At 33.0% G+C, this 24,606-nt stretch overlaps 4 protein-coding genes across 7 annotated transcripts in view; 2 read left to right on the top strand and 2 right to left on the bottom strand.

Annotated features, from left to right (window-relative positions):
* Positions 1-162: 162 nt before the first annotated feature.
* LOC103573559 (cyclin-dependent kinase-like 4) lies at positions 163-3,953 on the bottom strand. The gene is made up of 5 exons (XM_008552706.1): positions 3,464-3,953; positions 2,725-2,919; positions 2,262-2,553; positions 1,557-1,920; positions 163-400 (listed from the first exon to the last, which is right to left on the bottom strand). Exons 1-5 carry the CDS (start codon positions 3,629-3,631, stop codon positions 163-165), a joined length of 1,257 nt encoding a protein of 418 aa, XP_008550928.1. The 5' UTR covers positions 3,632-3,953.
* A 1,865-nt stretch (positions 3,954-5,818) lies between these two features.
* Positions 5,819-10,778, top strand: LOC103573470 (zinc finger CCHC domain-containing protein 24). Of its 2 annotated transcripts, none has more exons than XM_008552582.3 (4): positions 5,819-6,392; positions 6,963-7,211; positions 8,462-8,626; positions 8,870-10,778. In XM_008552582.3, exons 1-4 carry the CDS (start codon positions 6,195-6,197, stop codon positions 8,981-8,983), a joined length of 726 nt encoding a protein of 241 aa, XP_008550804.1. In that variant the 5' UTR covers positions 5,819-6,194; the 3' UTR covers positions 8,984-10,778. The 2 variants fall into 2 exon arrangements, with proteins under 2 accessions (XP_008550804.1, XP_008550803.1); XM_008552581.3 differs by having other exon boundaries at positions 8,462-8,701.
* A 22-nt stretch (positions 10,779-10,800) lies between these two features.
* Positions 10,801-18,827, bottom strand: LOC103573468 (Golgi-specific brefeldin A-resistance guanine nucleotide exchange factor 1). 3 transcript variants are annotated; one of them, XM_008552579.3, is made up of 5 exons: positions 18,701-18,827; positions 18,450-18,620; positions 16,377-16,596; positions 11,305-16,295; positions 10,801-11,083 (listed from the first exon to the last, which is right to left on the bottom strand). In XM_008552579.3, exons 2-5 carry the CDS (start codon positions 18,558-18,560, stop codon positions 10,979-10,981), a joined length of 5,427 nt encoding a protein of 1,808 aa, XP_008550801.1. In that variant the 5' UTR covers positions 18,561-18,620; positions 18,701-18,827; the 3' UTR covers positions 10,801-10,978. The 3 variants fall into 3 exon arrangements, with proteins under 3 accessions (XP_008550801.1, XP_008550800.1, XP_008550802.1); XM_008552578.3 differs by having other exon boundaries at positions 18,725-18,827; XM_008552580.3 differs by having other exon boundaries at positions 10,803-11,083; positions 16,377-16,575; positions 18,725-18,827.
* Positions 18,828-22,783: 3,956 nt separating this feature from the next.
* The window catches only part of LOC103573467 (putative uncharacterized protein DDB_G0271982), a 34,450-nt gene continuing 32,627 nt past the window's right edge, over positions 22,784-24,606 (top strand). Inside the window, exon 1 of the mRNA XM_008552576.2 lies at positions 22,784-23,014. The gene's annotated coding sequence lies outside the window, so the exon portion shown is untranslated. The remainder of the gene's footprint in view (positions 23,015-24,606) is intronic.

Raw genomic sequence — 24,606 nt, 5'->3', positions numbered from 1 at the left:
AACAATAAATATTTTTTCATATTTGTTATTTATCTTTATTATTTAAATTTTATCAACAATAACATTAACAAATAAATAATTAAATATATAGTTAAATAAATAATGATATTTATTGATAATGAAGATATTTATGGTATCTACAATTAATAAAAAAAATTTTATTTACTGAGTTCTTTGTTCTTTATCTCGCTTGTGGTTCTTCGGCTGCAAATACGGCAGCGCAGGTAGCGAGAAATTTTTTTTCGGTTTGTCGAATTTATTTAGGTAGGAATTTGTAAAGGAAATAGAACTGGTGTATAGAGACTGGGGCTGAGATTTAGGTTTTTGTTTGCGTGATTCTTTATTTAGGGGGTCGGTGTTTTCGAGACAGCCCATTTCTTTGATCAAATGCATTTGCCACCTGAAAAATTATTTATTGTTTTATTAATTTGAATTATTGAAATTGAAGCTCGCATTGATTGAGATAAGGCGGGAAAAAATATTTTTTAGATTTGATAAACCTGAGAATTTATGATGATATGTTGGCTTAATATGAAAATTATTAAGAGAAGAGTGGGGGTAAATATTTATAAATAGTTTTTTGACGCATATGTGGTTGTTATATGGATATATGATCCATATATTCCTATATATGATCCATATGTGGGAATATGTGATCCAAATATACGAAAATATGACGTATATATGGAGCATATACGTCATATATTCCTATATATGGAATTATATGGCATGTGGAGCATATATGTATCGTATATTTCCATATATGGGAATATATGATCTACATATAGAGATATGATATATATATGAAACATATATGCGTCATATGACATATGGAGCATATATGTATTGTATATTTCCATATATGGAAATATATGATCTACATATAGTGATATGATATATATATGGAGCATATATGCGTCATATATGACATATGGAGCATATATGTATCGTATATTTCCATATATGGAAATATATGATCTACATATAGTGATATGATATATATATGGAGCATATATGCGTCATATATGACATATGGAGCATATATGTATTGTATATTTCCATATATGGAAATATATGATCTACATATAGTGATATGATATATGAATATATGAAGCATATATGCGTCATATATGACATATGGAGCATATATGTATCGTATATTTCCATATATAGGAATATATGATCTTCATATCGCAAGATATGACATATATATGCGTCATATATGGGAATGTGTGACATATGGAGCATATATGTATCATATATTTCCATATATAGGAATATATGATTTACATATTCCCATATATGACATATATATGCGTCATATATGGGAATATGTGACATACGGAGCATATATGTATCATATCTCTCCATATAAAGGAATATATGATCTACATATCGCAAGATATGACATATATATGCGTCATATATGGGAATATGTGACATATGGATCATATATGTATCATATATTTCCATCTATGGGAATATATGATCTACATATAGTGATATGACATATATGTACAACATATATGTGTCATATATAAAAAAAATAAACAAACCTTCCAGCACTTTCGTAAGAACGTGGAGTCTCCTCATTATTAGTAAACCTGCGTTCAAATCTTTTGTGCAGTAAATTTTTAGAATTTTCTCGTGCGATATTTATTTGCAGCTCCATTAAAAATTTTTCTGTAAAATTATCCTGGGTGAAAAGCGTGTGTTGCAGTAATTGCGCACAACTTGGCCTTATTTCGGGGTCCATTCTCAAGGATTGAGATAAAAAATCTATGGAAACTGAACTCCATGTCGGAAAAATATTTTTCAGGGATCTTGTGTCGGATTCCTCCGACAAATTTATTTTACGGTACGGCTTTGGCGGTGCACCATTTTTATTCAGTATTAATTGATGCTTACTACATAATCCACCTATAAATATATAAATATATACAATTACTTCCTAAAATACCTCTTAATTCAAAATTTCAATAAAAGTTTTTTTCAGTCCATTAATTTTTTTTTTTTATCAGAATTTAACAAAAAAACCCATATTCTTTTCAATTATATTTAACTGGGGCAAAATGAGCCACCATAAAAATAAATTTGAATTTTCATATTTAAAAAAAAAAAATTAGTGTCAGTTTTTTTTTCAGCAAAATTTCCCCATTGAAAAATTTTTTTAAAAAATTAAAAAAAAAATTCTAAGCGGTCCATTTTACCCCACCCCCACAATTTTGATAGTGGAAAAAAAATTTTTAAAAAAAACATACCAAGTACTTTAGTAATTCGGTAAAGCTGATCGACGTCACTGTTCCCTGGAAAAAGTGGATCTCCCGTGACCATTTCAGCATAAAGACACCCGACAGCCCAAACATCAACAGCTTTTCCGTATTTTAAATCCCCAATTAATAATTCCGGTGCCCGGTACCATCTTGTCGCGACATAATCAGTGCAAGTTTCATTTGGCGCGGATATAATTCTCGCGAAACCAAAATCACATAATTTAATAACGCCATTTGGTGAAACCAAAACATTTTCAGGTTTAACATCTCGATGCATTATCTGCAATAAATAAAATATTTTTAAAAAATACATATGGACACATAAATTGAGATGTTCTCGAGTTACTAATTGCCAAGATGTCTTTTATCAGAACTCAGCACACTCGAGCAGCCTTTAACAAACGGTGTATTCATAAAATAACTCAATAAGAAGAGGGTAAAAAACACTGACGTGATTTCCGTGGCAAAAATTCAATCCACGGAGTACTTGGAATATGTAACGTTTTGATACTTGTGGACCTAATCCATTTGTTGATGCCTCTAGTTCATCCAAGACAGTGTGATCCAAATATTCAAATACTAGATAAAACCTTTTTCGGCGACGAAATACTTCAATCATATTTACCAAGTTGTCATGCCGCAATTTCTGAAATTTAAATCACCAACTTTACCAACCTGACTTTCAAACCTCATTTGCGCCTAAATTATTGACTTTACAGAAAAACTCAAAGATACCTTTTTTATAAAAAATTAAATTTCCTTCAAAATTATTCCTATACATTTTTATCATATTTTTAATATTTTAGCCACAATTTTAATTTAAACGATAAATGTTCCGTAGGCGGTTTTTCAAATTTTCAAACCCAAATTTTTTGATTTGAAATTCTGGCTAAACTATCGAAGATATGAAAAAAATATATCAGACAATATTTGTAGGAAATTAAATTTCCTATAAAAAAGGTCCTTATCACTATGAGCATAAACTCAATATTTTAATAAGAAAAATGATTTAGTTTCCGTAGACGGTTTTTCTAATTTTCAAACCCAAGTTTTTTTATTTGAAATTCTGGCTAAATTATCAAAGATATGAAAAAAATATATCAGACAACATTTGTAGGAAATTTAATGCTCTACAAAAAAGTTCCTTATCACTTTGAGCATAAAGTCAATATTTTAATAAGAAAACTTACTTTAAGCATCCTTATTTCACGAAAGGCCATTTTTCTAACATGAATATCCTCTTCTGTTTCAAGAAATTTTTTAATAGCGACTATTTGTCCTGTTTCACGATGACGACACTTGATAACAATCCCATAACTGCCTTCACCTACCACTTCAATGTTTTCATATTTGTCCATTATTTTCAATTAATCAAAATAACAAAAAATAATTTTATCATTTTTTTTGTTTTTCTAAATCGCCGACAAAATTAAATCACGTGAAGTTCGTCTTTAAGTAAACAATAAATAAAATTTTTCACAAGCCCAAGATCGTCGCGATGGCTTCGGAAGCTTAAAATAAACTGAATGGGACAAACGAGTAAGAAAATCGATAAAAATCGATCCGAGAATAAGGATAAAGATAATTATTGTTTTCCTTTTTGTTAAATATTTATTTTAATATTAAGTGGGCGTGTTGACTGGGATACGAATTAATGTTGGCTTGGTAACTTGTATTGCTTGGATTACCGATCCTGATACTGATAGTCACGGACTTAAACTTTAAAGCCCTAAATATAAAATACTTTTAGACAAGAACTCAAAACTTAACTTTTTCTGGGTCTAAATTTATATTTAATTATGAGACTTTTTTTTAAAGCTGAGTAATTAATGGCGAATTGTTTAAATGAAGGACAGGCGGGTTTTCAAGTTCATCTTGTACTTGACCTTAGATATTTATTTTTACTTGAACACGCGAATGCTAAATATCACTAAGTTATTAACTAGTTAGAGCAGTAATTGTTATTATTGATGGGCAAAATGGATACTTTTGTCTTTGATTTTAGAAGGTTTGTTCGTGTGCAAGCTTTAGTTCGGGTAACCCTTGGAGGGTTTGACTTTCGCGAATCTAATTTATTTTTGGTAGTTTAGTTACCCCAGTTAATCAATATCCTTCGATCGAGTTATTTATAGGTTGAGGTCGTTGGCTTTTATTTGTGTATTTTAAGTTGATTATTTTTTTACGTTCTATTTTGTATTCGGTATGGAAATTTTTGATCATTATACAAATTTATATACTTTTTGTTTGTGTTCAAATGGGTGTAACTTTTAAAATATTGGGTTTAGGCAAATTTATTAAGAGACCAAAATTGTAGAGCGTTAAATTTCCTGTAAGAATCGCTCTTTGTAGTTTTTATGTAAGTATGATAGTTTTGGAGATATTTAAAGTATGGTATTCATATAATTTTTGGTAAATTCAAATTTTGTTTAATTTGACATTTGAATTTATGCCTGTAACTTTTAAAGTATTGAGTTTAGGCAAATTTATTAAGAAACCACAATTGTAGAGCGTTAAATTTCCTGTAAGAATGGCTCTTTGTAGTTTTTATGTAAGTATAATAGTTTTGGAGATATTTAAAGTATGGTATTCATATAATTTTTGGTAAATTCAAATTTTGTTTAATTTGACATTTGAATTTATGCCTATAACTTTTAAAGTATTGAGTTTAGGCAAATTTATTAAGAAACCACAATTGTAGAGCGTTAAATTTCCTGTAAGAATGGCTCTTTGTAGTTTTTATGTAAGTATGATAGTTTTGGAGATATTTAAAGTATGGTATTCATATAATTTTTGGTAAATTCAAATTTTGTTTAATTTGACATTTGAATTTATGCCTATAACTTTTAAAGTATTGAGTTTAGGCAAATTTATTAAGAAACCAAAATTGTAGAGCGTTAAATTTCCTGTAAGAATGGCTCTTTGTAGTTTTTATGTAAGTATGATAGTTTTGGAAATATTCAAAATACGGTATTCATATAATTTTTGGTAAATTCAAATTTTGTTTAATTTGACATTTGAATTTATGCCTGTAACTTTTAAAGTATTGAGTTTAGATAAATTTATCAAGAGATCAAAATTGTAGAGCATTAAATTCTCTATACAAATGATTCTGTATAATTTTTATGTAAGTTTGATAGTTTCGGAGATAATCAGTACAAAACATTCATATAAGTTTTTCCAAATTTTTAGTTTTCATTAACTTCTCAAAAAAAATTATATCGTTCTTTTACAAATAACATACCTGAATTCGCGACCACCGAAATTAAACTGAATTAGATAAAATAATTCCAATATAACTATTATTCGTATACATCAAATTGATGAATAAATAAACAAATAAATATAAACTGATCGAAATGATAAAATAAAAATTTCAAAATTAAAAATTTATTTTTCATGTTTAAAAAATTTATATTAATAACTTTAGTTGGGCTTAAAAATATATGTATTTATAATTCTCTTTTTCTCTTGACTTCATCACACTATAATACGTAAGTATACATCCGAGAATACACACAGTGCTTACATTAGGCCATCAGTGGAGGGCAGAATCGGATGTGATGGCAGTAACACCAGCACGTGTGTACCAGAGACTGTTCTTACTTTAAATTAGTTTAACTCTAAAAGTATATTCATTGAATTAAATCACTTTTTTACAAAATTAATTATTGTTATTTTTATCATTCACCCAAAAATATCAAATTTTTAAGAAACCGGACAGAAATTTTAAACCGACCGAAAATTTGAACCGAATCCGCCATTTCGGATCCGATAACAAAAATATAAATAAATAAATATATTTAACTTATACTAAGAAATGTATGTAACATATATTTTTGTAAATAAGTAATTTGTGTGTTAGTGCAATAATTAATTGAGTAATAAGTGTGTGAATGTGTGTGTCTGTTTTAAATTGATGTAATGGCAGCCTGTCATCCGCGTCCACTTCAACATCTTCAAATACACGACGGAACTATTAGTAATGTCCAAACAGTTGGAAATATCAGTCATCATCAAACCCATAATCAAAATCATCAAAATATACCGGCACATTATTCTCCACATCTTTTAAATTGGGTTTATCTTGCTATCGCCGATCAAAATCATCATTCTGATCAGGTACCGGCTATACTTCAAATATCTCAGAAACTATTAATTTTTGAGTAAATTTTATTCTTACCTTTTTTGTTGGGAATTTTATTCCCTACAATTTTGATTCCTTAGTAAATTTACCTAAAGTCAATAATTAAGGAGTTACAGTCTTTTTAAGAAAAACAAATAGTATAATTTTTGATTTTTCAAAAATTCTATGGAATATATTTATATTATATTGTTATAATCGAAGTATCTATTAGATTTATGTTAAAGTCATAAAGCTACCTTTGAAGGAAATTTAACGCTCTACAATTTTGGTCTCTTTAAAAATTTACGTAAAGTCATTATTTTAGGAATTACAGCCATTTTGAAATAAATAAAAAGTATATAAGCTTGTATAATGATCAAAATTATATGAAACTCAAAACGGCTGTAACTTCTAAACTACTGGGGCTACAAAAATTTTCATAGATACCTTTTTTACAGGGAATTAAATTTACTTCAAGATGACATGGGTCGTTTTAAGATTTTATTGATAGTTTTAAGTATAACTACCGTTTAAAATAAATAAAAATTTTACAACCCGATTTTTAGAGCAAAATACTGCCTACGATATGGGGAAATTTTCCGACAGCATCTCAGCATCACAGTTACATGCAAAAAAGTTCATTAAGCCCCGGATCAATTCCTCTTGGAAGCAGCATAGTCGACAGTATCGGAGATCTCGCTGAACATTTTAACGAATTAGGATTACTAGATAAAAAACCAACAAAAAGGCCTCCCTCGACTTATTTATGTCACTTGTGCTTCAGAAAAGGGCATTACATCAAAGATTGTCCTCAAGTACGTCTACTAGCTTATATAATTTATAATTAAAAAACATTTTTTGTGCAACTAAGCCTCTGAAAAATTGACTTCCCCTTCCCGGCCAGAAAGTAAATTTTTTATTAATAAAATCCCTGAGTATGCCCGTGAATATCGTTATTTTCAGAGTCGTCTAGGTACTTTAAATAGTTTTGGTAGACGATGAACAAGATTTTCTTCATTTCCGCCAATTTATATATTTAGTTATTTTACATTAACACTAAATTCATAAAATTATTTTCAAACGAATTACAATTATTTATTTTTTTTCTTAGCATTATTTATAGTTAACAAATTTTGAACACTTGAAATAATTTTAAAAAAATAAATTTCGCGGTATTTTATATTTTTTATAAAAAAATATAAATTACAAAAATAATTTATTTATTTTAAATATTTAACAAGAGAAAAAATTACTGTACGAATGACGTAGACTCATAAAAACCTATATATATATTTATGTATGCATACATATATAGTGGTATATATACATATATACCAGTAGAAGCATGTGTTAAATTTAAAGAGGAATAAGAGCGTGAGGAGGTGAAGTGGGAGGTAAAAAATATATGAGATGTACACTTGAGTTTTAGTCTTTCATATATAAGTATATGTGTACATATATATACTTACTATTATGATGGTTAAGAAAAAAAAATAAATGAAATGCGTTAAATTGGAATGTAAACGTTCATCTAATTGTCATCAACATAAATTGTCAACCCGCAGCTCAATTGAACCTTTTAATTAATTCAACCAAACTATTTATATTCATAAATAACATTTTTTATTATTATCATTTGGAGATTTTATTAAATATATAAAATGACTTTCAATAAAAAAAAGGCTAAGTAAGTGATAGCAGAGGTATTTTTTTTATACATATTATATATATAAACAAATATTCATTGGGTTTTTTCAAAATTTAAATTTGTAATTTCTTATCTCAAATTTTTTTACGAAAAGATTTTTTGGCATAAGAAAAATTTACATTTTGAAATGAAAACAAAAATTTTCTCTGGACTAAAAAAATTTCTCGCCTCAAGATAATATTTTTTCGCGTCTAAAGAAAATTTCCGTTTTCAATTTATAATTCAAAATTTTTCGCGCCATTATTTTTTTGTAGTCATAAAAAAATTTTTGCTTTAATTTCATGATAAAAAATTTATCTTGAGTTTAGAAATTTTGTTTTTAAGTGTAAATATTTCTAAAAAATAATAAATTTATAGGCAAGACCAAAAGGTGAAGGGCTAACGCCATATCAAGGAAAGAAACGTTGCTTCGGTGAATACAAATGTTCAAAATGTAAACGTAAATGGATGTCGGGGAATAGTTGGGCTAACATGGGCCAAGAGTGTATCAAGTGTCACATTAACGTCTACCCCCATAAGCAGGTGAGTCTGGGGTCAACATCGATGTTGTTATCGACTACATCCCCGTCTCACGCGTTCAACTCCTTACTTCGTTACGTAAGTCACCATTTCAGCCGCTTTTTTTTATTTTTTTTTTTTTATTTTATACTCATCTCATTCATTACGTGCATGCATCTCTAGTTAATTAATTTAATAATATCATTATTATCTGCTATTCGTAGCCTACTAGAAAAAAAAAAAATTGAAATTGTACTTTGATTCTAGAGACCTTTGGAAAAACCCGATGGTTTGGATGTCTCTGACCAATCGAAGGTTCACCCGCAACATCTCTGTGAGAAGTGTAAGACTCTCGGCTATTACTGCCGACGAGATCAATAATAAAGTTTAAAAACTACTTTACCCTCACCTTTTTTTACTCACTTTAAATTTATTATTACAGTAATTATATACGAGTATATATTCTCCGATTCCTTATAGTTTTGTTCCGATTACTATTTAAAGCTCCCGCAGTTTTTCCTTCGAACCAACAGCTCCCAGTTTCTTACACAAAAAAAAATTTATATAAACATCCACTGAATATATATACAAGGAAAGTAAGGTTCCATGTGAGCCTATGATTCCTCTTGATGTTAAATTAAAAATTTCCTATACACTATTGATTTAAGTAGGAAGAGCAATAATCTAATTTAGACTGAAAGCGAAAAAAATTTTTTAATAAAACAATCACGGGTTTGTTATTAATATGTATAAACTTTGGTCACCCGTTGATTTATGTATAAATTTCGCTGAAGATATTTCATTGATTATTATAATCGTTAATTATTGATCGCTGATTGTCGATTATTAATAATTAAGAGTACACGAAAAAAATAATCATATAGATATAATTATTTATACATTTGGATATGGTTAAACAATATATGTATATCTGATACCATCTATGATTATATCTGATACGATGTATGACTATATCTGATATCATGCCTGATCATATATGATACCATGATTGTTCATATCTGATATCATGCATGATAATATCTGATACCATGTTTTATAATATCTGATATTATGTCTGATCGCATATAATACCATGATTGTTCATATTTGATATTATGCATGACTATATCTGATATCATGCCTGATCATAGATGATATCATATCCGATCATATATGATACCATGTTTGTTCATCCCTGTTACCATAAACAATAATATCTGATATCATGCCTGATCATATATATTACCATGATCGTTCATATCTGATATCATGCATGATAATTTCTGATATCATATCTGATCATATATGATACCATAATTTTTCATATCTGGTATCATGCATGATAATATCTGATATCATGCCTGATCATATATATTACCATGATCGTTCATATCTGATATCATGCATAATAATTTCTGATATCATATCTGATCATATATGATACCATGATTTTTCATATCTGGTATCATGCATGATAATTTCTGATATCATGCCTGATCATATATATTACCATGATCGTTCATATCTGATATCATGCATGATAATTTCTGATATCATATCTGATCATATATGATACCATAATTTTCCATATCTGGTATCATGCATGATAATATCTGATATCATGCCTGATCATATATATTACCATGATCGTTCATATCTGATATCATGCATGATAATACCTGATACTATGTATTATAATTTCTGATATTATGTCCGATCACATATAATACCATGATTGTTCATATCCTGACATCATGCATGACTGTATCTGATATCGTGCATGATAATTTCTGATATCATATCTGATCATATATGATATCATGATTGTTCATCTCTGTTACCATAAACAATCATATCTGATATCATGCATGATCATATCTGATACCATGTCTGGTCGTTGATGATACTATAATTGTTCATGTATAATACCACGCACGATCATATATGGTACTATGATTGATCATATCTGATATCATGCATGATACCATGCTTGATCATGCATGGTAATATTTAAGATTTTTTTTCTGGATGCATAAAATGAAAAAAAAACAAGGTTGGTTAAGGATAAAACTAATAATTTATAACAATTATTGTAATATTTATAATATAATAATAATAACATATATTTATGTATACGCTGAATATACAAGCCAAAAAATTGATAATTCTAATTTAATTATTTATTACAATTTTTTTAAAAACACACCTTTGATTTATTTATAAGTTATAAGAATTTAATATGAAGGTAACGGGCGTGTAGGAAATATTCAATAATAATAAATAGTAATAATAAAAACAACGATAATAAAACAATTTAATATAATACAATATTATTACTATCATTATCTTAATATAAATATGGGAAATGTACAGTCGTCAAGGATTGGTGACGACAAACAATCGATCTGCGGCAGGATCTTCACTGAAGTATGCTGCGGAGTTGAACATCGTTGTTGTTACCAATGGTGACGATTTGTGGGCCTGAGATAAATATTAAGTTAAAATTAGTATAAATTCATCAATTACTCGTTAATTATTGAGTTTACGTAAAAATTTATAAGGACTATTTTTATAGCCCTTTAAATTTCCTACAAAAAAGGTCTGATTGAATTTTTCCCTAAAACCAATATATAATGATATATTTATAAAAATAATCACGATGTACTGGAATAATAATGAACTAAGCAATGAAGGGAACTTACCGTAAGTTGATGTGTTGGACTAAAAGAACCTTCAAGACCCGCCACATCCTGCTGTTCGACCCTCCCTTCTTCTGCTTGTTCTTCCAACCCCTTTGTCTCTGCTTTATCGTCAATTACCCTCGGCTGGTAAAAGTCGAAGGACTGGGACGTAGGCTGGATCGCGACTGGACTCGCGACACTCGGCGGAGGTTGGTTCAGCAAATTGATAACCTGCTGCTGTTCCTTAGCTTCTACTCCCAGAGTTGGAAGGCCGAAATCTTGGCCAGCGACTCGATAGTAATCGGTTGCCAACAAAACAGAGGTTCTGTTCGGAGACTGGCATGCATTGTCTGCTTCTGCTAGTGGGGGTACCACCAAAGGTATTCCTACAGGAATGTTATTGGCCGGTTGGGAAAGACTATCCGGTTGATTGTCTGGTTGCACAGCAATTGAGCCCTCAATTGGAAAACTTGGTTGCTCTTGTTCTACGAGACTAATAACCTCCGTGTTGGATATTTCTTCTGCGGGAGCAGGAATTGGAGGGTCTGGGAACAATTCGCTCTTCAAATTAGGCAGAAATCCATTTATGGTTCTCCAAGTAGGCTCCCAGAGGTTAGAAGTTGGTGTCAAAACTCCCGTTGATGACATAACTAGTAGCATATTCTTTAAAGACTCTGGAATAGCTTCGAAAAGTAGCTCGCTGTGATCAACGTGCATGTAGGATCTAAGCAGATCCAGGACCGTCAACCAGAGCGGTAAGAACCCAGGTAGAGTCAACAAAGGCGTTAAATGATGTAGGAAGACTTTAGACAGTAACATAGCAGCTCTAACCCGTGTCTCTTCAATCCCGGATGGGTCGTGAGCAGCAATCGGGTTCAAAAGTTGCGCCAACAGCGGGAACAGGACTTGTTCCAAGCACTGGGACCATTCGACGGCTGTTAATTGGTTCAAATCCGCTGCCAACAGCGTACTTTGCAGATAAGTGATTGCTGCAGCACGAACTCCTCTTCGAGAGTCGCAGCAAAGTCGTGCGATTCCTTGCAGTAATGGGCGCCATGCTGCTGGCCACAAACTGACTGCTTCAGTGGTTCCACTTTCTTCTGCCCACCATCGGAATACTTGGGCAGTTCGCGCATGCAAGGTGTGCATCAATTCTAGCAGTTGAATTGGCGTAGCATGATACGCTTCATTCTCGAAAGCTGCTGGGTTCAGTTTAACGCGTTTTGTTGGAATCTGCAAAACGGCCTCCACAAAAGTCCGGATGCACTGGATGCAAAGTTCGAAGTTGAAGGGAGTAACATGAGCGACGTCACGAACTAAGAACGTCAAGCTCTCGCAACATTTTATCAGAGCCACTGGATCATGCGGCAAGAAATCGCGATCAAGAACTATTGAGTCTGCAGCAACGGGTAGCGGAGCTTCTGTACCAGTTGGTGATACCAGTACCCATTCAGGGACAGGGCTGACTGGTCGCTGATCCAAAACAGAACGTTGCAGTAGAGATTCTTCATTCGTTGTAGGCTTTGGCGACAGAGCACCAGCACCAGAGCACTCTAGCAAACTAAATACAACTTTCCAATCTTCACTGGTGTGAATATTCGCTGCACCGGTTTTGAGCAATTCGAAGAGCCCGTAGGCTATTTGTCGGGCGAGAGGAGCTGTTGTGGCTGATGCCAAGTGAGTCAATGGCATCAGAGGAGGTAAGACCGTATACGCGAATTCTTCACCACGCAAAAGACGTATTGCCAAGCGAAGCATCCCTACTGCAACTCGTTCTAAAAGATACGGATGGTTTTCACGAGCTGCCGTAGTCAGAAGACCGTCCATGTGTGCCAAGACAATCGGCCAAATACACATCACCCTATCACGATTCTGTATCGTTACTTCCAGTAGTAGTTCTAACAAAAACACGGCAATGTCTTCGTCATGGGAATTTACTGAAACTAGAGCTCCTACTAGAGGTCTAAGAGAACTTTCCTGCAAGAACTTGGACTCTTCAAGTATTTGTTTGAGGTAGCAGTTGGCAATACAATCCGATGCTCGTTTTTTAGCGGTCGCTTCAGCTGGATGAGGTACCCGAGTATCTAGCGCAATATAAGAGTACAAGCTGGACAAAATTCCTTGGCCAGCTGGCTGTGGTTTCGGGGTGGCAGGTTCTCGAAGCAAAGAAACTTTGCCCGTGGGATCTAAGAAGTCTTCTCCGTCTGTCATGCTCTTTGGCAACAGCCTCGCCTTGTACAAAGTCTGCATACAATCAATTATATTCTTCCACGAAGCGCGGAGACCATCGCCATGTAGATGGGTTATTTTGAACAGAGTTCTAGCGGCTAGTTGACATCTTCCACTGCCACCAAAGTGCAGAATGACTTGTTCAGGCTCACCACCTGTTGCTAAGCCAGTGAACTTACACAAAGAAACAATCAACGTATCCAAATCACTGGTCATACTATAGTGCGCACTGATTGCTGCGCACCACAAAAATGTCTGCGCGACTCGGCGCTGTAACGCCCGATCCGGTGCTTTATCATATGCACGACAGAGCGCGCTGATTATTGGCGCCCACGCTCTCTCAGCCAGTTCTTTGTCAATAAATGCTCCTCCATTCCCTACTTTCATATAGAAGCTTTCAGGACTCTCGCCTCTTCTTAGCAACACTTTCCACAGATAGTTTTCCTTAACCAATCCCGTTTGCTCCGCTGGCATAACAATCTCCTGACTCTTTATCGAATTATATATCTCATCTAGCATATCCTGATCAAAGTCCGCGCCACCATTGCAGTTTTTGACATTTTTCTTGAATTGCTCAGCAGTCATTGGATTATTTTGACGCGTCGCTACGCGATTGTGCTGATCGACATTCAACATAATCACCGCGTAAGCCAACGTGAATGCAGCGTCAGCTGATGCAAATGGCCGACCATTGCTGTCATGCCAGTGTTCCGCAAATTTCTCCAACAAATGGCTAATTAGTGGCGCCTCTCCTGGTAATCTGAATGACTCCAAGTAAAATCTTAGCGCCTGATCAACTCGCATGTTGCCCAAATCTAAGCTCTTGACAAATGCATTAAGAATATTTGTATTCTCTTTACGACTTATGTATTCAGCAATTGCTAGTTTGTCCAGCATAGGATTCTCGCGCAGCAACTTGGCAATCCGTTCGGGATCTGGGTCACCGGGTCCCAGAAGACCATGTTCCGCAAGTTTAGCGATTCCCGTTCGTGGATGTTCGTTAAACTTCTCTGTGCCATGTGCTAGCCAGCGCTTGTTTGTCTTGGCCACTTTCAGATCATCGATTGTCGGTAAAGAAGGGGAAGGATCGTGTCTTGCAGGCTTATAAAGATCTTTGTAACCTTTGCAACGAGCTTCAATACCAGCCACTAACATTATTATGGCATCTAGCGCAACAAACTGGATACTGTGCATGCTACCCATCAACGCGGACGCGTTTTTAGACAAAAGTTTCATCAACTCTTCATACAAATTTGACGAATAAAGACCACAGTCGTAATTAATGTACATTTCAGCAGGTAAACCGGGAATTCTCCACAATCTTGTGATGGCTTCCAAAGCCAACTCTCGCTGCTCGTAAGTAATCCTATTAGATTCCGAATCGATTATCTCCATGAGCTTCAGCAAATAATGTTCTAACTGAAACTTCAAATGCTCTCTCTGTGATTCGAAGAGCAGAAAAGCGACCTGGAGATCAGCCGCCAGTATTGACAAGCGTTCAGTGCTCAGCAGAACAATCAAATTACGAGACAACTCGTCTTTCACTACCGCCAACAGCGAGGGAAAATTAGCCAACGCGTCTGCCGATATTTCTAACGCGACTTGCAGAAGACTTAGACCCACGTGGGTCATCATCTCGGTGTTCTGTTTGTCCGAGGGATTGCACAGTGTTACGAGAAAACGGAATAGCTCGCGAATGCATAGGGCACCATAGGGCGTCAACTGTTGCAGTGGGGTGAAACGAACTCCCTGTTGGTTAACGTACTCCTGCATATTATCATCGATTACTATTTTAGGCAACTTTTCATCAACTGACAGGTCTTCGACGCTACCCAGTGGTGACTGGATAAAGTCTGGGCTTTCTGCAATCGTGTCTTTTGATAACGAAACACTAATTTTATCATCAGCTGACTCTTTATCTTTAACAGTTTCTTTCTCAGAACTTTCTTTAAGATTATCTTCATTTATTTCGACATTTTCTTTGTCCTTCTTAACACTTTCATCACTTTTATCAACTTCCCCATCAGTTTTAGCAGTTTCCCCATCAGTTTTAGCTGCTTCCCCATCAGGGCTACCAATTTCCTCATCAGATTTATTAATTTCTCCATCAGTTTTAACATTTTCTTCAACTTTATCACCATTTTCCTCACCATTCTTAACATCTGAATTCTTTTCAACCGTTTTGTTATCAGAATTAGTTTCTTTAGCTTTGTCATCATCAATTTTATCAGGAGTTCCATGATCAAGAGAGCCCTGCATATCAACAATATTACCCGCGGGAGTGATTGGAGTCGTTGCTAAATGATTCCCACGTACCCGCTCAACCGGACTCAGCAAATCCTTGGCATCATCTTCCAAATCATCATTAGCAGGCTTAACTTTCTGCTTAAGATTCTTACTGACTTTCCGTTTGGGTCGCGTGTTCTCGATACCGTTTGCGCGCATTTTTTTCATATTAGGCAAGACCCGAGTGTCGTCCGCGAACTGGGGCAAGCGAACGAAAAGATGGTGGACCATGTCACGTAAACAGTGTTCTGCTGTACGACGCAACAGTTCACTGAGCCGGGTTTCGAAGCAAATACGGAAACAGCTCAGCATTATTTCGCAAATACTCTCGTCAGAGAGATGGTCGCCGATTGGGGAGAGCACTAAAGCGCGGAGGACTTGGAGGATTCGCATCAAAACGACGCCATCTCCAGAAGCATCGGTACCTACAAATCGCGCGTGAGTTACTGCGTCAGATACTGCTTCGACACATGAACTTATTGCTGGATGTTCATGATCTATAAACAAAATACAGTTATTGAGTTGATAGTCAACTTATGATCAAGGGCTTGGAGTTTAGGTTTCAGGAGGGTAATTACCTATCAATCCGTAGGAAATCATTTTATTGATGGCAGCTAATGCTAGACTAGTTACTGGACCAGTAGTTTCCTCGGAACGTATTATTTCGAGGAACGGAGTTAGAAACACTCCGGGTTCTAGTTGGGAAAGATTTTTTGAGTCGCTTAATGCTTCTTTCAAGGTTGATAGTCCTTTCATCAGGATATCTTGGTCTTCATCCTGGAAAATTATGTCCCATAGCTACTTTAATTATTGTACTGTATCATTGTTACTGTACGATTAAAATAAAAATTTCTGTCACGCTAGTACACGGAAAAAATCATAGTGGAAAAATTACTGTTTCAAATATCAAAATCCCTCTACTTTGAAACTGTGAAAATTATATTATTTCTGAGTCGTAGCAATTATTACAGTTTCATATAGACTTTTTTCAGTCCTCAGCAGCATTTTATTCATAATAAGGTTCAATTCGACAAAATACATTAGAAACTGTTAAATTTGGTATCTATAACTGTAACTTTTTTATTACAAGAAGTAGTCTCGATTATTACAGTGCAAACTATGATATTCCTATGAAAAAAATGCATATGGGAATCCAGCCGAGATTTCACATGGCGTTTTCGGATGAATTTTCATATGGTTTTTTATGGGAATATTAATGTTCCTTTATTCATATGCGCGTACATGGAAAAAAATGATGCTCAAAATTTTAATAGTTTGTAGTTTATTTTCGACTTAAAATTAGTATATTCGATACTAATATCAAACCAGGATTATTATAGAAATTAAAAAATGGCTATTATTTATATTAAAATTTGATACATATAGAAGAGCAAAATTTGTAATTTCATATATTAAAATTAACATGAAAAAGAATCGATAAATTGGTATTCAGTTATTACTATTCAAATAAACAGAAAAATTTTAAAAATGAGGAACCGAAAAATTAGTAAACGTACATATTAATATATAAAGATCTAGTATACTAATTTTTCATTTTATTATTTACCACTTATTTGATTTATGTATACTGTAAATTAATTTATAATGATGAATAAATGATATTTTAAGCTAATAATTGATCAGTGATATCGAATTTATAAAATAAAAGTTTGTAACTTTTGGAATTTCCGGCCGGAAAAATAAGTATCTAAGATAGCAATTTTTAATTTGACCAATCATTACTTTTCAATAGATTATGCCATAAATAAATTAACTTTTACTAATAAGTCACGAATTATACCTAAAAGTAATAATATTTAGTTACTTTTTGAAATAATTGATAGTAGTTTTTAGGAATCTGAAAAAATTAGTAAACTACTTTGCATTATGCACATAATAGTACTAATTATTGATAACAGATTCTACTTTTTACTATTATTTATTAATTTTTAATATTCTGTGTTTTCCGTGTATCTATTTCTATATAGTAGTAAAATTGAATCGTTTTGAATCGCTTCTAATCATTTTGAATCGTTTCTTTTAATCAGAGAAGTATTTCCCATATAGGGACCCAGATACTGATAGTTTCCTACATGGATTCTTATATAAATCCATTCATTCCTATATTAATTCCTATGGATTCTTACAAAAATTCATACTTTTCTATATCAATTCCTATGGGTTCCCATGCAATTTCGCATACATTTTTTTTTATAGGGACTTGTAGCTTTTTATACGAAGACCCTGTTTTTGTACTAAAAACTGTAATTTTTCCGCTGTTCTTTTTTCCTTATACTTTATAGTATTTTTAGGGAGGTCTCAATAATAGAAAAATTTGAATTTCTGAGGTAATCATCAAATCGAGTTACCAAAAAATCAATCAACATTTTAATTTATAATTAACAATAAAAAAATAAATATTCACGTTTGACTTAAAAAAAAAATCTTATATTTTACCAATAATAAAAAAAAAATTTTTTTATCAGTAAAATAAAAATTCTCAATAACTAAAAACAATGAATTAAAATAAAAAAATTTCAAAATATTGACAATCTGCTGATGGGACTGGGAACCTAACCTACGATATTATGAATCGATAAGGGCTGTAATGAAATAAATAAATATGAGAAATATGTAAATAATGAATAAACCTGATGAGAATGGGATGACCATCTGACACCACGTCGCATCGCGGTCATCAGGAGAGAGACCTCGCCCTCGACCACGTAGAGGCCACCTCCTGGACAACTCGACTTGGACATGTTGATGTTGTTCTCTCTAATGTCTGGATCCAACCCAACCACACACTAGTTATCTATTACCTAAACACAAATAATAGAAATAAATTAATTTGATTATTTACCCAGCAATTATTTGACACATGACCAACTTAATTAGATACTTGAGCTGATAAATTGATAAATACCCATTCAACTGATACATTTATCACTGTATATTAAAAGGTAAACGTGTTAAGTAGTACAAAATAATGAATTAAAAAAATGTTCAACGTCAAATGTCAGACACGTCTTTCCAACCTAACATATATATATATATATATATATATTTATATATATTAAGAACACATACACATAGTTGACGGTATCTATGAATGGTAAAGTGTAAATATATAGGAACTTTCTTACCGACTCACGGCTATTTGAATTTTCCAAGACATTCTCAGAGTTCCCGCCACTTTTTTAAAATATGCACCCTGATAATACGAGTTGATCGTGAAAAAGTTGGTCATTCATTAGTTTCAACGGCCCAAGATTACTCAAAATTACAGAGTAATTTTTATAAAAAAAATTATTTCCGTGTACGAAATTATAGCAGGCGGAATTTAAAAAAAAAATTTTTCATAGTTTTACTAACGAAAAACTAAAATGAAAAATTTTCGCGTGTATTTCAAATGGGAAAGGGGACCCTCATTTATGCTAGCTCAATTTTAAAGATATCTGGCTGAAATTTGGTGAAGATTTTTTTTATAATATAAAGTAACTTTTGGACCCATAAGAGGTTAAAAAAAAAAAATTTGAATTTTTTGAAACACCCTAATACACATGTATGTAGGAGGGGGAAGTCATCGCTGCTATAAGCAGCAGTGGAAGTAGTTCGGTGCTCGCCACGAGATCGCGCCTACCATTTGTAGTGTGTCCCTGGTGAGACACTTATATCAGAAGTGTTATATTCCATTCATTTCGTGAGCATTAGTATTTTTTATCATTGTTTCTATAAATAATTTTATTAGAAATTAAACTTGGACACCGATGTCGACGATTATTTGTTCCCACTGAAAAGCAGAAAATTCGACCTTATTGAAGACTTGATAGTATTTGTTTTTGATCTGAAAAGCGAGTACCAATAAGCCTCGAAAACCTATTACGGTTTTTTTTGGATTCGAATATTCTGCCTTCCAATCGTGGTTCTTCAGATAATCTTCGACACCGGCAGCATCGCCACCATCGTTACCATTACCTTCGTCAGACCTATAGTAGCACTACTATCATCGTTTCCGGCGTCGAAAACATTACTCACTTTCAGTAAAAATTTGCAGCCGCAGTACTACCATGACTAGCCCTGTCGTGGTCAGTGTCAATGTGGTCATCAGCGTCAGTTTGCTCATATAAGTTTCTTGTTTAATTCTTTGTTCATCTTCGCTAGCCCTTTCACTGCGGTCTGGTACGTCACTGTTACGTTCGTGACTGTCTCGGTGACTATGATTACTACCAGAACTTACAGTACTTGCAATACAATTATTCAAGATTCACAAATAATTATAGTTCTCTAAATTTTTCTCTTCATGTGCCTAATAAATTTATAAACTTTTAGCCCTCGCCTTATCCTTCCAACCCCTAGATCCCCGTCCGAAAATCCTTTTTGTCGGTCATCAACTCACCTTTATATTCCACTTAATTTTATCAAATTCCTCTTCACTATTGAAACCCAGTAGTCCAGAGTCATCTCATCAATCTCTGGCTGAGTACTACACCCGACACTCGACATACATTTAGGCTTTTTGCCCGAACAGAAGCCCATATCATCAGAAAAACCTTTCATCGTCATAATCATAAGCTCGGAATACCCCGATGACCTTTTCTTGTTCCTTTGCCGCTTTGCAATCTCCATTCTCTATCCTAAAAAGTCTTTTAACTTGTATGACAAAAGTTAACATTTCACCCTGTCTTTACAGCCCATGTACCCTTAATATCAACCCACGTGACATTCAATGAACCGTAATAAAGTTTCTCTAGTAACTGCTTATATATATATATATATATATATTACCCGGATTTTCCCTTGGCCCTGGATGTAAAAATGACGTAAAGTTAAAAATAGTTGACGGCTTTCAATCAGCATTGCTTTCATCACCAAGTATATTTTATTATTCCGTTATATATATATATATATATATATATATATATATATATATATATATATATATATATATATATATATATATATATATATATATATATATATATATATGAGTAATAAAAATAAAATATAATAACAATAATTAAAATTTTTATTACTCAATACAACGAACTGTGCACTCTCTTAACCCGACCCGTTGTATCGAACGGATGACGTCACGGGAATGTGACGTCATCACGACGGTGCTCATTCACCGCTTAAATCTTTGACATATTTTTTAAACTCTAGTCTTGTTTTGTTAGTTCGTATCTATGACATTTTTTTCCTTCTGGTAGATAATGGACGTATTCTTTTAGTTTTTTTTGTTTATGGTTAAATTACGGCAAAACTATGGGGTTTAAGGAAAAATTTATAGAGTACTTTTTTGTTTAAAATTTAATTTGCTACAAAATTTATTCGGGGTATTTTGGGCGTATCTGTGATAGTTTTGGAGAAATTTTAATTTTAAAAATTGAAAATATTTTTTGATTCGAGAAATCAGTTTTGGAGATTTTTGAGATTATATATTTTTGACTCGAAAATTTTATATGCAATTTAGAAAATTAATTTTTCTAGACGAGGGTAATGATTTTGGAGCCGTGAATTTTATTTTTTTGAATAAATTTTTCTTGGATCAATTAAAAAATTCTTTAAAAAAATTATTGAGTACAGAAATTTTTTTGGGCGGGAATTTTTTTTTTAATTTTAAATTGAAAATTTGACGATTTGTCAATGGAAAAAAATTAAAAAATAGAGTATTGATTCAAAAAATTTACGATTATAATTTTTTTGATTTATTAATAAAAAAATTTATTGACAACCTGCGAGCATTTAAATTCACAAAATTATGAACTTAACTTTTGAATTATTTCGACAGTTTTAGAATAAGGTCATCTGTTTTCAATGTTGATAACCACGTCTCTCATAAATTAGATAACTCAATAATTAATAAATTTTCTCAAATAATAATAAAAATTTTTCAAAATATTTTATGAGCCCATAAAAAAACAGTAAAATAATTTTTATTGAAAAACTGAGTAATTTTTTCTTGCAGAATTTAATGTCCTATAAAAGTGTACCCGAGCCTTCTTGCCATTAAAAATTTAAGTTAATCATTTATTCAACCAAAAATTTTCCGTAGCCCAAATTGCCCCCCAGTGTCCATTTTCCCTTCTTTCAGTATAAAAAAAAGTTGGCTGCCCATTTTGCCCTCTGAAATTTTGGGTCAATATTGACTGAGCCTAGGGCCAAAAAATTTTCCAAAATCAGTTTTTGCAAAAACATGTAACTCCAAATAAAATGACAATATTCTACTGAATTCCAATATATATTACTATAGTTATAGACGACAGTAAAACCTGGATCTGGATATTGTCAATTTGAACTTGAGACAGTTGATACAAGCCGTCTTTTAAAAGTTGTACCATCTGGTTATTGAATTTCATTTTCTCAGCGTAATATGTTTTCTCATATATTGACATCCATATCATAAACATATATATATATCCATAAATATGACATCAAACACCCACCCACAGACTGTCACACGCAAACCTATAGCAGAGTCCCGTGAGGTTTTGAATGTAGCTAAACAAACTTGTCGATTTAATAGATCCATAAATCAACTGTCGATATTATGAATTAATTGGCCGGAATGGATTCCACGTGCTGCGGTAGAAACCCGGTGTATAGATGCACACAATACAGCCCTTAAGTTTGAGAACAGAGCATATGTAGGGAGTTTAATAAACCCAAAGGGATTGAATGAGCCTCAGTAGGGTTGTCGTAAGGGAATAGAAATGGCTAAGGGCACGGATTCCAGTGGGCACTTGTGTACCTTTAAAGGTCTTTGAGTTACTCTCGGTTGGAGTTCCCATTGGTTGTCTCTTTGCCAAATCCGCTGGTTATATTCTACCCCTGACTACTGGGGGGAGGAGGGTTACAGTATCTCGGTCTTGCTTATAACTATCATCAGGGTAGCTTTGTCCTTGTTCTATCGATTTTCCACCACCGACGGTAGATTGCAGCCTAGAGTACGGCGCCTGGTAGATTCAGTGGCTGCCCGGCCACCACGCCGGCACAACTACTTTTATTGCTGCCATATTTATAGCGACAAACGCACATATCTTTTATTATTTAACATTTAATGTGGACGGCAAATCATGTGTTAGATCAATCAACTTGTTCAAGCGAAGTGTTATCAAAGAAATTTTTTAACGTTTTAAAGTGATTTTACTGTTCATGTGATTAATTGTGCTTTTCTCATGGCCAGATTCATTGAAAGCGATTTTAAATACTGGTGAGTATCGTCATTTTTATTAAATTTTACTAAACGCTTTGTAGTTTCTGTCATTATTTGATTATACTCATTTTGCTTGAATTCGCTGTTATCGAAATTATGACTAAATTCCATATATGAAGTGATCCAAGTCTCAGATTGCTTTCAAATCCTCAAAGTAACTTGAAAGTATTGACAATTTAATGGAGAAAGAAGAAGATTCTTTGGTTTCTTTCATCAATTCATTCTATACCAATTTCCGCAAAAGCAGCTTTTAGCGGAATTTTGACTAATGTTCATATTCGGGGGATCTACGGCTCAGATTGGTTTGAAACGCTCCAAATAACTTGAACACAATGAAAACTAAACGTTGACGACAAAAAACTACTTGGTTTCTTTCATAAATTTGTTCTGCATCGTTTTTGTTGAAGAGGCTATTATGGAAATTTTGGAGGTTTTTCATATTCTGGCAAATCCAAAACTCAGAATGGCTTCAAACGCTTAAAATAACTTGAAAGCTATACAAATTGAATGTAAATCGAAGAATATTGTTTGGTTTCTTTGATCAATTCGTTCTACGGCAACTTCTGCAAAGCGGCTTTTACCGGAATTTTGATTAATGTTCACATTCGGGGGGATCTGCAGCTCAGACCGGTTTCAAATGCTTCAATTTACTTGGGAACAATACTAATTTGATGTAGATAAAATTACATTATTTGGTTTCGTTGATAAATTCATTCTAGATCATTTTTTATAAAGCTGTACATGTCAGTATTTTAACTAATTTCCATATTTAGGGGGATCTGAGTCTCAGATTGGTTCCAACCGCGTTCGACTACTTGAGCACAATGTAAATTCAATAAAAATATAAAAAAACGAGCAATTTCGTTGATGACTTCATCAAATTTCATTAGTTTAGAAACGGCTAATTTCAGGATTAGCACTAATTTACATGTTTGGTTGAATCTCGTACTCAGATGTGCTTTAAATGCTTCTGGTTATTAGAGCATAACACGCATTCCATGTAAATAAGAAGTCAATTGCATATATATTATAATAACTTGGTTATCAATTCCTTTTCTGAAAACGTTAATTTTGATATTTGTGCGAATTTCAAAAATTCTAGGACTCAGTTTAGGCTTCAAAGCTTCCAATCACCTCAACATAACACTGATTTGGTATGAATATGAACAAAACCCTATAAATTTAATAATAACACGAATTTCGACCATTGCCCGAAATAAGCCTCATTTCGTAATTTTCGGTAATTAACATATTTCGACGAATCCAAAGTTCGCATTGGGCCCAAATGCTTCCAACCGTCGTGGCCTAGCATATATTGAACATAAATGCACAAAAATTTAGCCAGAATCTCTAAAAAGTGAATTTTTGGTGACATTCCCAAAACAGCCTCATTCGAAATTTTTCAAATTTTTCAATTTGATCGCGGATTTGCCTTCGAATATTAGATATTATAACTCAGGGGCACAATTGGATTAAAAATAGCCGAGAATTATGATAAATTCATTGATAAGTTAGTTTTTAAATCACCTTGTCCTTAACGGGTTATTGAAAAAAAAAAAAAAAAACTAGACATTGCCAACGCGATGTCA

Source organism: Microplitis demolitor, chromosome 2 (assembly GCF_026212275.2).
Source record: "Microplitis demolitor isolate Queensland-Clemson2020A chromosome 2, iyMicDemo2.1a, whole genome shotgun sequence".
Lineage (NCBI taxonomy): Eukaryota > Metazoa > Arthropoda > Insecta > Hymenoptera > Braconidae > Microplitis > Microplitis demolitor.
This window is presented reverse-complemented; position numbering and strand designations above follow the sequence as displayed.